This window comes from Nelusetta ayraudi, unplaced genomic scaffold, assembly GCF_046127955.1.
Source record: "Nelusetta ayraudi isolate G7.1 ecotype Tasmania unplaced genomic scaffold, CSIRO-AGI_Nayr_v1 ptg000027l, whole genome shotgun sequence".
Classification (NCBI taxonomy): Eukaryota; Metazoa; Chordata; class Actinopteri; order Tetraodontiformes; family Monacanthidae; genus Nelusetta; species Nelusetta ayraudi.
Window position 1 is genome coordinate 2,529,708 of NW_027466077.1, and position 17,793 is coordinate 2,547,500.

Consider the following 17,793-nt stretch of genomic DNA (forward strand, 5'->3'; position numbering starts at 1 on the left):
GCGCATACAGTATATATACAGTGTACCAGTCAAAAGTTTGGACACACCTGTTTCTTTACAACTTTCTACACTGCACATCCATACTGAAGACATCCAATATATGACCAAGATATGTGGATTAATGTGGCAAAAGAAAAAAATGTTAAATACCTAAATATATTATGATCTACATATTTGATATGAAGGCTGGCTATTCTAGATCATCTAAAATGTAAAACTTGTTTCAGTTATTTCACGCTTTTTTGTCTCATACGTATTCCATATGTGTTCATTCATAGTTTTGATGCCTCGAGTGACAATCTTCAATGTAAATAGTCATGAAAATGGAATAAAAACCATTAAATCAGAAGTGTGTGTCCAAACTTTTCACTGGTAGTGTATGTGTATATATGTGTGTGTGTGTGTAGGTGTGTCTCTCTCTCAAAGTAGCACACGTCACTGTCGACACCTTGTATGGTAATGGGATCGCTGCGTCCACGCCCATGTGAGCTAGAAGCCGAGCTGTGCCGACAATAACAACCTCTTTGTCGCTCTGAGAAAGCAGCCGCAATAAGAGGGACGTCGGCATGACTCACGGCTCCCCAGGCCGTCTCTGTCCACTCCTCCAGGTTGTGTGAATCCTTGTGTGAGCCAATAAATGGTTTTTATTTTTCTCCAAAGCCGTCTGTTATTAAAATTGAAAAAAGAAACACTGCTGTCACCCTCGGATACGGCACTGATAGCAGTGGATCCACTGCACTTTGTTCCCACAGTTATGCCGTAAAACACTGTGTCCCTTAAAGCGAAGTGTACATAAAGATAAAGAGATTTGTCGTAAAAAAGGAAATTAGGTCATCTGCAAAAGCAGAGCGTTTCTTTTATGGTTCCCAGCGTCCCTCGTTGGGCCTCGTCGAGTCACCGTGTGAAAAGTAGCACTGCTTTTCAGAGACGTGTGCTGAAAACGTCACAGAGCCGTGTGACATCACAAAGGGCGCCGCTAAGGGCCTCTCGAGGGAGACTGCTTTTTTTTTTTGTGCCTTTCCAAACACGAGGAACAGGAGGTACGACGAAGCAGCTGTTTTGGCAGGGTGCAGTTTCTAACGGAAGGCCACAAACAGAGGGTTAAACATTGTGCTTTTTTGGAAATCCTTGCTTACTTTGGTGAATCTGGCTCGAAAACTAAAGATGTGAAAATGATGACAGTGAAAACAGCGAAATGGGGCTTAAAACCGAGTGCCGTCCCCTGCAGAGTGCAGCGTGTCGGCTACACCAGGCGACACAATAATAGCACATCTCTTCCTGCCGTCACACAGCTGCCTAACCTCTGAGCACGGCTGACCTGTGTCTCAGGGCCACACCCAGCTTCCTGCACACACACATATTTTTTTCACTCTACAGCAGAGATGTAGGTTTTGGAGGTTGCACTGCAAATGGCTCGAGGTATAAATATCCTCTTTCCTGCGCGGCCGGCCGCAGACTGCGGAGCCAGAAAAGTCCTCTCGTTGTTTTTATCCACGAGGTTCCCATCAGCTGCTGTGTGTTTGCATTTCATGAATTTGTTATGTCTGTCGATGGACAAAACAAGTGTTGCACTTTGATTCATTGAGCTAAAAAAGAACAAACAAGCAGTTTTAAGGAGCCCGAAACTTCATCGAATACAAATCCAGTTTCACACACTTCAGTGTTTTTCTTGGCAGCTGCGTTGTTGTTAGAAGACAGCGGCCGAGCTGAGCTTCACACAACTGAGACGCGCCCCAAACGGTGTCGGCGCAACATGTAAATGATCCTGTAAGCCTGCGGTGAGTCATGCCACCAGCGTCGATATTGTTTTCCCTCTTTCCCGTTTTTACATAACCCACTGACTCACGCAGGTGAACTTTCAATTATTCTTAGCCAATGCGATGTGAGTTTAGGCCAGCGGGAGGCGGTCGATGCTGTCACCCTGCTGGACGATAACAATTTCTCTGCTCCGGACACATCGGAAGCGTGACCACACGGCCTGACTGGACTCGGTTACGCACTGTTCTTTGTGTGTGTATGTGCGTTTAACGTGACGCTGTGTCGCGTTGCATTGCTGTCAGGCCCAGGGTACGAGAGACGAAAGGCGACGCAGTTAAATTTATGAGGCGGCCGTATTTATTGCCAGGAAGGGGGGGTGGGGGGGTGCTGCACCACCGGGCTCGCCTTGGAAAAATACGACCCAGCTCTGGCTGTTCAGGCCGCTCCGTCACCGTCAGCTGCCGCGGTTATGGGCTGGACGCGAGCGAGTGTGTCATCATCCCGGCACTTTGCTGTGCCACCTCGGAGAAATTACAACGGCAATAACTCCCGCCAACGTCACGGGCCTCGGGTCGGAGCGGCGCTTCTCCCACATAATGCAAATAACCCGGGGCGGAACGCATCTTCGGATGTGATAAACTGTGCAAATAGTGATGGAGTGTTCCAAACTCTGCACAATTTTTTTCCCTGTCTTGATCTGGTGGCTTTTAGCTGCTCGGCAACGTTGGATTGCGTGCGGAAAAGATACGTTTCTATCCAGTTCTGGTGAATCTTGCGCTCCAGCAGCAGCCACACTGATCTCCTCAGCAGCAGCGGTTGGTTACAGCTGGGTGACTTTGTCTTCCTCTTCATGTTCTGTTTTTTTTTCTTGAAATTTCATTTGACATTTGGTGATGGGAAGGATGGATGACCACATTTACATTTACAAAGGCTCAACAAAAGGGGCGCCTTTTTTTTTCATCTTAATTATGAAAAGATTTTCATCATTTAGATCTCAATCAGTTGGTGCTTTGTGAAATATTTTCAAAATAGCAAATGAATCCAAATTTTCTGCTATTATGAGGATGCCTAATCACTAAAAATGACCAGAAAAATTATAACAGCAAGAATGTATTTTATGGGCTGCTTGTCTTTTAGCAATATCCAATCCTTCACCTGTTTGAAAAGGACTTCTTCAAACTTTAACAACAAAAAACAACAATAACTTTGCGCCACCATCGAGCATCGTGTCATTCATCTCTGTCTGTCCGTCACCGCCTGTCGCACTAGACTGTTCACTTGGCGTCCAGCAGGGTCGTGGTGGTGCTGCTTGGTTAAACAGAGTGAAGCTCCTATGGTGTTTTCTAGAATAGGGAGGCGCTGCTGCATAATGAATGAAACACGCGTTTCCGGTCCAGGCAGCTCTAACACGCCACTGCAGGCATTCTCTCCCACTCACAAACTGGGAGGTGCATCTTGTCAAAACAAATCCAGAAAGAAAGAAAAAATAATAATAACAATCTCATAAATGTCAAACAAACTGTGAACTAAGGTGGTAACACCGACTTGCTTTGTTTGCTTGTTTCTTTTGCCAGGGCGCCGCTCAAACTAATTTGTGCCAACCCAGCTGGGAGCGAGAGGTCGGCCGACTCCCTGACCCCTGTGCAAGAGAGGTAAGTCAGCAGTGACGATGAAAGAGGCCTTTGTTCCTGGAGCGGGCTGGACCGAGAGGAACATGTGTGTGCTTGCCATTAGTTGCAGGGGTTAAAAGGTTAGCGCTGCGTCGAGTGACGAGTGAAAGAAGAAACCTTGACACGTTTTCTGGTCTCTTTGGAAGAAGACTCGGGACCAAGTATTTAAAGGTCCAGTGCGTAATGTGTGGCTTAATTTAGGAATTTTATATTGGTAAAAGCTGAATATACTGCTCATTAATACATTAAGAAAAGTGTAATAAAGTGTATGTATACATATATATATATATATATATATATACATATATATATATATATACATATATATATATATATATATATACATATATATATATATATATATACATATATATATATGTATGTATATATATACATATATATATATATATATATACATATATATATATATATATATATATATATATATATATATATATATATATATATAAATATATATATATATATGTACATACATACATACATATATATCCAAGTTTGGATGCGGAGGCCACCATAGTTCACGGGCAAGCTCAGGAGGGGGAGGGAGAGTGAAAGACGCTGCAATCTGAAATGTAACCACTTGGTGTCGCTGTTTCTTCTTCAAAATCTCCAAATATTACACAGTTAAACTCCCCCCCCAAAAAAAAGCAAAACAAGGCATTCAGTGTTGCAGTTACAGTGATCCTGCGCGCCCACCCGGATGGTGAGACTGTGTGAAAAGATCCATGTGATCGTCTTATCGATCCAGCCAAGCGTCTCAAGGCCTGTCTGTGCTGAGGTCAGCGGAAAGTTCCCACAGAGTATAAACACAGCTGTGTGTGTGCGTGTGTGCGTGCGTGTGTGTTTGTGTGTCGCAGAGGCAATTATAGGATTGCGCGGTGTAAAAGCAAGGGCAGTGAGGTCACTGTTGTTAGGACGGAGGCGGTGGTTGGGGGCGGGCTGCACCTTTACACAGCGTCTTGGACCCAGTGGTCGATATTCCTTCTGATATATCGATATGGATCTCTCTTTTTCAAATCCTATGACTCTCCTTCATCCTCCCTCCCCTGCCTGCTTGGTTACCCGCATGCTGAACCTGTTTTTTTCTCCTTCTTCTTCTCTTCTTACAATGTGGTTGTCCATAAAAGACCATCTTTCTGCACTCAAGCTGCTACCAAAGTTGCCTTAGCCAGTGGCTCCATAGCGCCCCCACTGGTTTGTTGTGTACTCGGCGAGGAAATCTTGTATGTCCCCTCTTCCAGCAACCTGGGGTGGATAAATGAATCGACAAAACGTGACAAACAACCTTCTACTCAACATTTCACCACTAGTAGTCGTAGTTTAGTGATTCATGCACCACAAAAACAAGCCGTCTCCCTGCACGTCCTGCTCCGTAGCGCTTGCTGGACCTTCACTGAACAAACAAGAACATAGCATGGGGAAGCGGGGCCATCACTCAGTACCTCTGCATCCACCCATCCATCCATCCATCTTCTACCGCTTTATCCGAAAGTCGGGTCACGGCCACAGCAGTCTCAGCAGAGACACCCTGACTTCCCTGGTCCTGGTCACCTCCAGCTCATCAGGCAGGACCCCAAAGTGTTCCCAGGCCAGCCGTGCACAAGCTCATAAAAGTGCCAAGTGTGAAAAAAGCTTGTGCAACCAGAATGTTCTTGTTCCGGGTTCATACACCAGCGCGGGGGGTGTGGAGCACACGCATTGTGTAGTTAAACTCCGACGAAGACGTAGGAGAAAGTCGCAATGCAATTGCTTTATTTTAATCGGAGTGCTTTTACATGCACTTCGGTTGTCCAGTTCTAGTTAGATTAAACTAATAACTCGTACTTGTATTCAGGGTTGGAATTGGGGGGTTGGCTCACCCAATGATTCCTGGGTGGATGTGTCAAATTTCGCATTCCTTTGGGAATCACTGGGACTTTAACTTGAACTTAACTTTATACTCACTTATGGAAGTGGGTGAACAGCACCAGATGCTGCATTTGTGCTGGCTGCTTTTTCTCTGTGGGCGACCGGGGTCTTTGATAATCGACTCAAACCCACTTCAAACATCTTTCAAAGTTCTCCAAAGCTTCTAGCAGCACAACCCTCCCCAAAAACCCAGGACAGGACTACCTCAGCGAGTTTGCGCCCTGGAGGCTAATCTGAGTTTAACAGCGCAGTGTAGGGGGAGTGTCTATCACCTCAGAGTTTGTTTTGGTATCTTCAGCTTTTTATAAATAAAATCAGCTCCTCTTGCTGCCGGCTGCAAGGCGGGCACTGTGAGGTTTTAAGAGTTGGGAGGGTTAACGCATGTCGCTGGGTGTAAACTCGAGCGCCGGTTCTCTGCATCGGAGAGATTAGGGGGGAGTGGTCCGAGCCTGCACACGATACAGGAGCTCACAAATAATTGTTTATGGTCAGGAGTCAGATGTGCTATTGCTGTTGCAGGAAGCTTCAAAGTACATGTTGCAGGAGAGCATTAGGAGGGAAGCACGGGTGGGGTGGTGGGGGTAAAAATCCTCCTCGAACCAAGAGGGAGCATCGTTAGTTTGGCTGTGAACGGCGGTGGAGTTGCTTCTCAGACGGTGCCTCCCAACGTTCTCTTGCAAAATCCTGTGAACTCTGTCAAAGGAATCCCAGAGTTGGAGCCTTCGAGGGAGGAAGAAGGTGCCTTCTGTGGCTGGAAATGCAACAGCCTGTTTTCAATTTCTGAGCCTCAGCTGTTGCTGGTCACTGTCGAGCTCAGAGGTCAAAGGTCAGGCGGAGGCAAAGGCCAGGAGAGGAGACGGAGGCAGGTGTTGGGTATAAATGGGCACTGCGCAGGGCTTAGGTCAGTGGGCACATTTCAGCCAGGGGTCGTGCCGTGTGTCACCGCCACCGAACAGTTTAGTGTTTTGGCCGAGAAATGTTTTTACGGGAGGTGCATTTTCCATCCGGTGACTTGTGTTATTTTCTCTCTGATTCTCTTTTTTTGAAGCTTCTTTTGGAGCAAACAGGAGCTTTAAAGACCATTCTGTCACAGGGTGAAAGGTCAGGGGTCGGAGGTCACGCCGTGGCAGCGGGGAATTAGAAAGATGAGCTCCTTTGAGTGGCTGGGCCCTTTAGTTTAGCAGGCAGATTTATTTTGGGAAGGAGTCAGAATGGAGGGGGACAACAAAAAACAAGATAGCGATGGCATGTATATGAAAAAAAAGAAAAAATACCCATCATCCTCATTTCGTGAGAGCACGTTATCCTGGCGCTTCTGCCGTGTTTGCACAGCTTCGCCCCGGAGCTCCTGCGATATGTCTTTTGATTAGAAGTTCATCCCGACGGGAGATATTCCACGTTCATGCATAATGCATCATAGAGAGCGTCTTATATAAGGCGAGCGGGAGAAGACGGCTGCAGCCCCCACAGTTCATCTGCAAGCGCGGGAGGCGAGGGGAGGTTCGGCCCACGTCAAGCGCTGGCAAAAGAGTCGGCGCGATGAGGAAAAAGAAGGCGCATCTCCTTTTTTTTTTTCTCTCTCTTACGAGCGCCGACAACAACAGCCGCTTTGACGTGTCAGGCCCTGAGCAGCAGAGAGCTTTAAAGGTCCCACAGCGTGACAGACTCACTTTGTAGCCCCCCACCTCACCCCCCCAATAATACGTGCACCCGTGAATGAACTCTTCCAGAAATAGGAGAAGTCCACAGCACTTGCAAAGTTTTTTTTATATATGCACTTGCAGTCAAAAGTTTGGACGCACCCTATGAATTTAATGTCTTTTCTTTCATTCTCACGACTATTGACATTGCAGTTTCTCACTGAAGGCATCAAAACTGCATATGAACACACATGGAATTACGTAAGAGACAATAAAACTGTAAAATAACTCAAACACGTTTTATATTTAAATTCTTCAAAATAGTCATCTTTCATAAAAAGCATATTTTTTCAACATGTTTTTTCTTTGATAGATAGATAGATAGATAGATAGATAGATAGATAGATATGTACAGGAGTCATCCCCCTGTGATGTCACAAAGGGAAATGATACCTCTGATACCTCACAGATGTGTTTGGTTAACAACTTGTTTCTGACCCCCTCACAGGCAGTCTTAGCATCGGTCTTAGCAGGAAGCTAATACCTAGCATTTCTTTTTCTTTTTCCTTTGCAATAAACAGAGGGCAAATTAGCTGTTTCCGAATATCAAAAGAGTTTTGCTTTGGATAATTATTACATAGGAGGCTGCTTCACTGGAGTCTTAGAGATAAATAGGTGGAATGTGGGTGAACACACACACAAAGCAGTTGTGGAATGACTTTGAAAGGGAGATCACCGTGGCATGTTTTTCATTTTTGTTTTGTTGTTTTGTTGTTTTTTCTTAATTTCACTGGAATAAGGAAGAGGTTTGTGTTTTGGGGGAACTTGGTAAACTCCAGAACAGGCAAAACGACAAAAAAAAAAGCCCAAGTGTGTTTGTGTAGGAGGGGAGTAGCACTTCAAACACACACACACACACACAGAGTCAGAGGAAATGTCATGGCTGAGTGGCAGGAAGACGGAGGCGCTCTAATCAAGGCATCATGTGGCTTCACGCTGCGTTAAGTTCAGCCGTCGGTCAGCTTGTCCGGTTGCAGGCGATCCATGAGGAGTCAGGATGCAGCGGGCACGTACACACCCGCACACACACACACACACACACACACACACACAAACACACGACTCAAGGCCTTGCACAGTGGAAACAGGGGCCTTTTCTTAGAAGACGAACACACCACGAACCTTTGATCTGTCTTTGCTCGTGTTTGCCATGTAAATTACTCTGACGCAGGCCTCAAATATTAGTTTAAATTAGGTGTATTTGTTTTTTTAAGCCTGCACAATGTTTTCGTCCACCCCCCCGCCCCCAAGGCGACAGTTAATTCATTCATCCACTGATAAAGGTTTTGTTTCTTGAATGATCCTTTATGGCTGGGACTCACGCTCAAGGCCTCAAAACATGTTGTATATGGACTAGTGGTGCCATCTAGCGGCTAAAGCACATAATGCATATAAATCGTTTCCTTTTTAAAGAAAATATTCGCCTTAAGTAGACCCACAGCGTCACATTACAAAAGGCTCAAGAAAATAATTTAAAACTAAACAGTTTTTTGTTTTTTTTCGGATGGTCAGTTAATAGAAGTAACTGCTTATCAATTTATAAATAATGTGGATTAACACAAGGATTTACTAACATGCTCAATGAATCACACAGGAGCCTGGCAATACACAAAAGAGTGAAATAATGCCAGATGTTTTGCAGTTTCAGTCACAAAGATGCATAGTGGTTTTGATACTAATAGTGTGTGACGGCATGTTGACAAGCCTAAAGGCAGGTGAGTGTGTGTGTGTGTGTGTGTGTGGGTGGGTGGGTGTGTGTGGCTGCAAACTAGCTGTAACAGTCATCTCAAATATAATAAGGAAACACAAACTGCAGTTATACTCAATTTCACTCATTTATTTTAAGAAATCATTTCAATATATATATTTTTTACAACGCTTCATTCAATTATGGCCTTAAACACAGAGCCCACATATGTATATTTACAGACTTCACAGTGACTGTGGTACTTTTGGATGACCACATGAGGAACGTTTCTGAAGCCCTGCAAATAATTATTTATTTACAGTGAGCCCTAAGGAGAACAATGGAGGAATGTGAAAGTTTAAAAAAAATCTCATACGCACACGCGCACAGCAAACAAGTCGTCAAGGATTAAGCCACTCGTGAACAGCAGTGCAATAACTTAATACCATCACCGTTGTGACAGCTCTCGGATAAATAACCAGTCCCTTGTCTTCGCACCAGTGCAGTCTACCTATTAATTCCGTGTTGCAGCTACGTCGTGGCACCGAACGAGAGGAGCAAAAAAGACATCTGGTGTTCTCGTCACCTCGTCTTCCCCTCATTTGCATTGCCGCTGTTCCAACTGAGCAAGCGGCTGAGCACTGGGAGTTTGGTGTTGTTGGTTTTTTTTGTTTTGTTTTTTGTTTTTCTTGAAATGATTAGTTGCTCAAAGGATTGTTAGCGAGCCATACGGATGGCCAATGCAGGAAGTCAGAGCAGGAAGTGGACGGATGCTTTGAGGAAAAAGGGTGTAAAGTTTCTCTTCCCCGCTCCATCAGCCCGCTCTCTGCGGCACACAGCCTTCCATCTCCAGCACGTCGGGCCAGCCATCGAACTTGTTTGTGTCGGCGCTGTTCTTTATGTGCTGCAAGGGGGAGAGACACAAACGAAACGTCCTGTTCAAAACGGGCAAAGACAACGACACCGTTGAAGAGACAAAAAACATCCGCAGTGAAAATACTCCAGCTTTCTCATCCCGCCTCCTGCAGACGGTCAACCCTGTTTCCACAGAACTCCTGCGGGAACTGAGCCAAGACAGGATCCAACATCCTGCCAACGGGTGTCTGGTGACGCCATCCGCAGGGGGCACTCGACCAACAGGTTTCACGCAAACAAGAATAACAAAAGGCGAAGCAAGAAGCTCTTCAGCGGTGGCGAGTGATGCTCATTGTTGTGTACCAGCCTGGCTCGTGTTACCTGCTTGGCCGTAACAAGCTACGAGGTAGCTGAGGTAAATACCTCGGTTACCATTTCCTTGGACAAACTACATTAACCATTACAGCCGGCAAACAGGAGTTGTGTTTCTATTAAATAAATAAATAAATAAAGCCTTACACGTCACATGTACCGGCACTGTGTGTGCTGAGACCTAAATTAGAGGAAAGGAACGAACATATTCACCTCTGTCATGATAGTTTTGTTGAAACCTATAGAAAACACTGACTGTTTTTTGCAGCAGCTGCATGCACCTGCCCAGGACAAATTCCAATTCTGGGGACCAATAAAGTTTATCTCATCTCATAATCATTTCATCACATCTTACAAATGCTGTTAGCTAGTGAGATATAATGTTACTACACAGCTTCCCTTTATGTCCATACGCTAAAACAATCTCTGGTGCGGGTGGTGCTCTAGTGTTTTTGTTTTTTTAAATAAAGTTCGTCACTGTATGTCATTGTCACTTTCCTGTTTAACTGTTCAGGCTTCATTCCCCCTCCCTAGCTGTGATTACTTGGTAATGTGAAAAGCCACTAGGCGTATTTATTTGCAGCCAGGTTCTGAAGAACTTAATTTGCATTTAAAATAATATGTTCTGACAATTGATTGTAACATTCTATCACATGTAGGAGAAATGTTATGTTTACATACATTTCAATAAAGTATTCAGGGTTTCAAAATCTGCCTACCTGCCAACTGCTTGAATGTGTGACAGCAATATATAAATGGTCTTTTTATAACATTTTTTTTTTTTTTTTAACATTTTATAGCAAGTGCTCGCGCACAAAGCGTTAGTTTCATAACCCTGGTTACGGCCCTGGTTACCTGCTCGAATGGGGTCTTTGTCTTGATGCCTTTCCCCCCCACAAAGATCCAGCTGTCCCTGAAGCCCAGCGTGCTGATCACGGAGCTGCCCAGGTCCGAAATCAGCTTCCGGGCTTCCTCGTTGAGTCTGCGGAACAAGGGAGTGTGAGGATGTACACGGGGGAAGAGAATTCGGAGAAGTCTGCGGCGGTAAAAGTACTTTGTTGCCGGATCGTCAAACGCAGCCATTATCACGATGGTCCCCTCCTCGATCTCCTTCAGGAATTTGATCAAAGGAGCCACATCTGCAGCGAGAGGAAAACACAGCGTCATGTACACGTTGCCCAAAATGTTTTATTTCAATTTTGTTTTTAAAGGAAAAATACTCGCCTCCTGCCCACATGTCGAAAGACGCTGTTTTCAGAAGCTCTCCCGTTTTGCCTGTAGGGGGCGGAACAATGTACAACAGGTTGCGTCAAAATCGGCAAGAACTAAAAAATAACGCGCCGTCAGACTGGTCACTGAATGTTACCGTTGATCAGGGCGATGTTGATCCCTCTCTCAACATTGTTCTTCACGCTGCTCATCAGTCTAGAACAAACAATGGAAGACAATCAGGCCAATGTAGACATGTGGACGCAACACTTCCTGATTTCAAATGGGAAACTTCAGAGCTCAAAGCTTAAAAGCTTTTCACGTCCGCCATTTCCTCCTTGTGTTTTATGAAGCAAGTCACTCCGGATTAATCATCTACAGAAGATACTGGCAACACTCTGGCCTGTTGTGTATTTTAGCATTGACACCAAATATTGCCCCTGGCCTAGATGGATTAACACACTGTACAAGCCGCAGAAGTGATTTTAGTGTGAATCTTAAGCCGTCACATGACTCACAGTCTGTCCTCAAGGCACATTTTGGGCCCGACCACAGACGCAGCTCCACTGGTGATCTTGAAGGCAAAGTGTCCAGAGGGACACGACTTGGACAGGCCACACTTATTCCTGGGTGGCTTTGTGTCCGAGATCACTAGGAGAAATTCACAATGAGCCAACAGAAACCTGAAACTCACAGGTCAGCTTCTACAAGGAAACAAGGCTATGTGCAAAGCTGCGAGCTAAACCATCTAGCATTACTGTGTGACACTTTAGTTACCATTATAGTGACTGCTGGGAGAAAGATCGAGAAAGAAAGTGAAGTATGTACACACATCAATCTATTATTATTAATAATAATAATAATATGTCAAAGGTGGATTGAAAATATGGGAGGCACACTTACTGACGCTGTCTTGAACCATTGATCTGGCTGCAAAATAATGAGGAGACAATGTTTTGGTGGGGTTTTTTTTCTCACCAACGTTCCCACATCAGCCTGCAGCTTGAGGGCGACACCTGAAGTGAACTCCAAGGCCGGGTTTACTACTCACACATCAGGGAGTCCAGTCCAATATCCATGTTGCTCTCCAGCAGCTGGAAAGCCACGATTACCGCCACGACGAACACGAAGATGAAGGCAGCGCATTTCAGGAGACCTGCGGGGAGACGAGCCTGTGTTAGCGAGCGCGCGCGCGCGCGCGCACACACACACACACACACACACACACACACACACACACACACACACACACACACACACACACACACTTACCGCTTGCCCTGACCATCTTGACTTCGTTTCCCGCCACACAGATAACCTGTAACATTGAAAACGCGTTCATGGCAGATAAGAAGCCAGCAAAAGCAGGCATTTAAGAAACCACTGTATCAGGCGGAAATGAAGGGGGGCAACTCGAAACATATTCGAAACATCGAGAGTTGTGTTTTGTTTCGAAACAAAAATACTATCCACACACACACACACACACACACACACACACACACACACACACACACACACACACACACACACACACACACACACACACACACACACACACACCGTCTTTTGGTCATGACAACCATGCTAACTTTGGTGGCTAGCGCGAGTGTCGCAGCAAGCGGCACAACGTCACATTTCACAACCGACCTTTTTGTGGCACGCTTCAAGGCGAGCCGAGCAGCTTGGACTCGATCAACTCACCTCTCTGGAGAAATTTGCCACCAGTGAGTGACAGGCGGCGGCCGCTCAGAGTCGACAGGCTAACAAGAAGCTAGCCGGAGCGCCAAACAGCAAGACTGTTGGTGGTGGTTGATAACGGATATTGAGGCGACAACCGCGAGGAGGAGCCGTGTGCTTGTGTGTTTGTGGTGAGAGGCTCGTCTCTCGGCTGACATACGACTCGAGGCGAAGACCAAGCGAGAAGAGACGTGGACGGACACACATCTGAAATAGGTTCTGTTGCCCTTTACGGCTCGTAAAACGACGACGGAGAAATAGTATTTTGTGTCAATCAAGCTGATATGGTTCTGCGTGACATTTACAGATTAACGTCAATAGTCTGGAACCTCTCTAATCACAGTTCCTCTTTACGCCTAGGAGTGATGCATCCTGTTTTCAAAACTATCTTGGGCAACGTGCCCCCTTTTTTGCTTCTCCTCTGTACAGTTGAAGTTTAGATTACTACGAAAAGAGTATTGTTGAGAATTGACCTTATGCTCAACATTACTTTAATTTCGAATTAAAAATTTAGGCCATTGTGGCCATAATCCTCTTTCATATGTTACAGAAAGAAAAGAACAGAAAAGAAAAGAAAAGAAAAGGCAGTATTATGGCTCTCTTATTTACAAATGTGTGTGTGTGTTTTTTTTTAAAGGTTTTATGGTTCTGTATTTCACAATGAACACACTGTAAAAAGATACAACACAAAGAACAAACAAATACAATTAACAATATGGATGCAGCAGTGTGCTGTAGCAAGATAATGTAAGACAAATTAAAATGTAAGAAAATTTTTCACAGGAATTGCAGCGCTCGCGGACATCATGAACATGTGGCAATGAAAGCATAATATCACAAGTTTGCTTGGGATTGTGATAATTACATGCATGAAGTGCTTTCACACATAGCAAACACTTACATAAATGGCAAGAACATTCCAGCCCAACCACAGTAGTAGCTTACACAAAGATTAACAATTCATAGAATTATATACTGCTGGGTATATATCACTCTGCCTGTTTTATTCTTTTTCTCAACATAAATAAAATTAGTTTATTATCCAGTCTGATATAATAATAATAATAATAATAATAATAATAATAACGGTATTTAAATACTGTACAATAGAGTTAGCAAGAATAAAGCAATCCAATGAAATGAACTCAATAAATTAATAAAATCAATAAAGACATGATTTCTGTACTGGTCATCTTAAATCTATGGTCTTGGACCATATGGACGCTCTCCTCAAAGCATCAGGATCAGGCCCATCACAATGCTCTACTGGTGTTTTTTCAGCACAGCTACATGCAGTTGTGGATTTTGTCATTGCGGCCATTGCAGAGTGTCATTCAAGAAGATCCTGCAGAAAGAAGAAAAGTCAAAAACAATTTTATTCTAAGATCAAATTAATCAAACACATCTTCAAAAGAAAGTGTCGCTTGCATCGTCTGATTCTTGCTGGCAGGTGGTGCCGTTGCTGCTGGTGGCGCTCGGCAGATCAACCGTGACCCCGTTTTCGTCCTCATGGTGCTGCAGGTTTGAGAAGCGATACACAGGAGACCTGCAGAGGGCGACATTAAACCATAGTGACGTGCACCCGCCTCACAAGTTGCGCTTCTCGGCGGTAACCAGCTCACCGGTAGGTGTAGACTGTTCTCCTGACAACAAGGATGGCTGACACAACAGCCACCAGGACAGCGACTGCTGCCCCAACACACACCAGGATCAACACCAGCTTCTCACGCTGGGGTTTTGGGGTTTAGAAAGCAAAACAAACACACCTGTTACACGAAACAGAAACCGAATGACGGAGGGAAGTGGCTGTACGACAACATATCTACTGACCGGTGTGTCAAAGTGTGTGATGGGAATGGAGGACCCGTCGGGTGGACCTGGGCTTGGCTTACTGCCGCAGGGCCGGACGACTGTCTGCTCCGCCAGCTGAGGCGAGAATCCACCCTCACACCTGTCACTCGGGACCTTGCGGTACCTGCAACGCACAAAAAAGAAAATGTGTGTGAGTCCCATGCGAGGTGCTTGTTGGCAGGAAGCAGGCGCCGAGTGACGAGTGTGGATCACCCTGCCGTGAGAAGCTCGTCCTCCTCGCCGTTCAGACAGAGCTCCAAGGTTTTGTTGGCGACCTTGGCCTCCCTCACACACTCCGAGGTGTTCTGGTCACGGTAGTAGCCATAGTCGCTGTTTAAGAAAAGGACAATTTAGGGTCTCGACAAAGACTGCAAACTCTTTATAGGTGGCACAGAGCGTCTCAGTTACCATAAGTAATCTTCCCTGGTGCACAGGCACGGGCTTTGCTTCTTCTTTACCACGAAGCTCCGCCCATTTCTGCACACAGATTCTTTCTTCAGCCTCTTGTAGGTCTCTTTGACACCCAGCATGCAGCCGTTCCTCTCCGGGTCTCCTCCGGCTGCACTAGCATGCGCCAGCCACTCTTCGTAGTCCTGGTTGTTACCTGGTCAGTTACACCACAGGGCAAGTTGGCAAATGAAGGATAACAAGTAGAAGATAGTTGCTTCCAAATTGAAAACACTTTGTATGTACTTAATATGACTACATGTCAATTTTTTTGTGGGTTTCTCTAATCTTTTTCCCCCATCAAAAAACATCTTCAAGAAATTGTGACCCAGACAGTGTTAATGACTTGCACATACTCACTGTTCTAAACTGTTTCATATGTGTCACCTTCCACTTAACACATCCATGTTCCGACTGCTGCGCATTGAACTTCAACAGAGGCAACAGTTCACTCGAAACTGAGCCCTCTCAGTGCTGCTGAACAAGGACTCCTTTTATTTTAAAGGAGTCAGAAAGCTGTGACGAATGGCGAAGTACGTAGATCGAGTGGACGAAAGAAAACAAGTGTCCGACAAAGTGGTTCCACCTCTGGATGACCAGCAATGTAATCTAAATAAACAATGACAATACTGCTGAAATCTGATTATAGGTGCACAGAAGTTACGGAAAGTCCCGAATCGTTTGTCGAGTAGCCTGACTGGGCAGCGTGCACGAGGTGGATGTGTCTTATAAGGGCACGTGAAAGCCGGTTGAGGCAGAGTCAAGAATAAGAAGCTGTCAGATTGACTCACACTCTCTTGTTATGAGGCTCTGGAAATCAATGGTGACCGTCACCCACATGGGCTGGCCGTCCTCCTCAGGCCGGAAACCCCACACGCTCACCATCATGGCCTTAGTGCCTGGTTCGGACGCCAGGCCGGCGAAGAAGAAGGGCTGCTCAGTGAAGTTGTAGGACTTCCAGCACTGGCCGTCGTCTGTGGAGAACCTTCATGGTGACGAACAAGACAGAAGGATCAGCAGGGTTATCACAAATGTGAAGTTGAGAATGTCCCATTCTAAGGTTGCACGGAAGTAATACTGAAATCTTTATTATCCATCTTGCTGACATCTGAAGGAAAACATTTTCAACTGATTTTAAAGTTGCCTTAATGCAATTTTAATTTTCAAGTGGCAGCTGCTACATGTGATTGTTTGCATTGAAAGAGGAAACAAAAAAAACAACACTGTAGGCTTTACTTGGTGCACATTTAGCACTTTGGCCCCAGTTTTGCTTTTAGCAATAGTGACTCGCAGACCCATTTCACAAAAAGAGGCCTCAAGATTGGAGGTCTTGGTTGGTTGGATAAATTAGCAGTAAGAACTCCAATGAGTCCATTTGAAGATAGGAGACGGATGGTTTGTCCAGTTGCCTTCACCTCTATTTCCCAGATGGATAAATGGGACAACTTTCCAGGATTTCCATCTGCCGTGTTTGATTAACCCCCCCATCGGTTACTTAACGTCATACTTGATGGTCTTGACTTGTCCTTCTCGCTGAGCCTCCACAGCCACGATGAGGCCACCGGAGTCCAGTATGCTGTAGTGGTGAGGACCCCTCAGTGTCCCCCTCCAGCTGTAGCCGCCGTCCGAGGAGACAAACACGTCTGGGTGCTGCGACGACGACAGCGAGTCCCCAACGGTGCCTTTAGGGGTGAGGGGGGCAACACAGCCACGCATCATTCACACGTTGTGGCGGCAAGAGTGAGCAGTCGGCGTTGTGCTCGACAGATACCGTGAGCGATGACCACGCCGACTGCAGTGGCTTCAGACAGAGCCACCATGGGGACGATTCGGTTGTTGCGGCTGTGCTCTCCGTGGATGTGAAGGTTGCACTGACGGGGGGGCGGGGGGGCACACACAGACACACACAGCATCTTTTTAGCGAGGAGGTCTGGATTGTTTGGCGTTGGATTTATTCACACAGACTCGTCGTGTGACATACGTTCTGGACGTGTTCGTCACAGTCCACGTTCACGGGCTTGCCGAGTGGCCCCCACGTTCCTCCTCTGTTGAAAGAAATGATGGATCTTATTCGGCTGTCTGCAACACAGATAATGGTAAGTTAGTGCAATTGGAATGTATGTAAAAGTAGAATTAGGCTGAACAAAATCAGGAAGTCAACAGGTGAGTGAAAAAGGAAGGGGAGGATTCGGCCACACAGTACCGTGGTCCAGCTTATTTGTGAGGTAGACTCCCCGCAGAGAGGTTATGTTGGTGAAGTCGCTTTTCCTATGCCCGTCAAACAGGTGGCGCTCCAGGGATTTGGAAAACAGAATGCCCCGGTCGTCAGAAGTGTACATGGTCCCAAAGAAGGTTTCTGTCCAGTGGATTTAAGAGTCAGATTGGAAAGTCCACAGTAGGTTCCCCAAAAGAAGTTTAAATGTGGAAAGCTCAAATAGAAACGGGTTTCAAATCAGTGTTAAACTTTCAAGGACAGATTGACAGTTGTAGCACCGCCCCTCTCCAAACACTCTCTAGCTCTTTACAAAACTGATACATGAGGTAAATCCTAAAATATTCCAGATCCTCTTAAATC

At 45.6% G+C, this 17,793-nt stretch overlaps 2 protein-coding genes and 2 long non-coding RNA genes across 4 annotated transcripts in view; 1 reads left to right on the forward strand and 3 right to left on the reverse strand.

The window, feature by feature from the left end:
- Positions 1-17,793, reverse strand: part of LOC142890840 (uncharacterized) — a 36,500-nt gene that overhangs the window by 10,610 nt on the left and 8,097 nt on the right. The window lies entirely within an intron of this gene.
- On the forward strand, positions 1,725-10,111 carry LOC142890820 (uncharacterized). Its single transcript, XR_012927130.1, has 3 exons — positions 1,725-2,573; positions 3,333-3,410; positions 9,795-10,111. It is a non-coding gene; the product is annotated as an uncharacterized LOC142890820 (long non-coding RNA).
- Positions 8,882-13,013, reverse strand: fam3c (FAM3 metabolism regulating signaling molecule C). The gene is made up of 10 exons (XM_076030093.1): positions 12,885-13,013; positions 12,453-12,498; positions 12,232-12,336; positions 12,084-12,110; positions 11,699-11,831; positions 11,338-11,396; positions 11,196-11,246; positions 11,026-11,110; positions 10,827-10,953; positions 8,882-9,648 (listed from the first exon to the last, which is right to left on the reverse strand). Exons 2-10 carry the CDS (start codon positions 12,466-12,468, stop codon positions 9,559-9,561), a joined length of 693 nt encoding a protein of 230 aa, XP_075886208.1. The 5' UTR covers positions 12,469-12,498; positions 12,885-13,013; the 3' UTR covers positions 8,882-9,558.
- LOC142890818 (sortilin) overlaps positions 13,521-17,793 on the reverse strand; it is an 8,979-nt gene continuing 4,706 nt past the window's right edge. The window contains exons 11-21 of the mRNA XM_076030092.1: positions 17,422-17,574; positions 17,200-17,297; positions 16,990-17,089; positions 16,726-16,900; positions 16,010-16,203; positions 15,180-15,375; positions 14,985-15,101; positions 14,751-14,895; positions 14,543-14,649; positions 14,349-14,466; positions 13,521-14,265 (exon numbers count right to left, since the gene is read on the reverse strand). Of these exons, the coding sequence (XP_075886207.1) occupies positions 14,251-14,265; positions 14,349-14,466; positions 14,543-14,649; positions 14,751-14,895; positions 14,985-15,101; positions 15,180-15,375; positions 16,010-16,203; positions 16,726-16,900; positions 16,990-17,089; positions 17,200-17,297; positions 17,422-17,574 (1,418 nt within the window). The 3' untranslated portion in view covers positions 13,521-14,250. The remainder of the gene's footprint in view (positions 14,266-14,348; positions 14,467-14,542; positions 14,650-14,750; positions 14,896-14,984; positions 15,102-15,179; positions 15,376-16,009; positions 16,204-16,725; positions 16,901-16,989; positions 17,090-17,199; positions 17,298-17,421; positions 17,575-17,793) is intronic.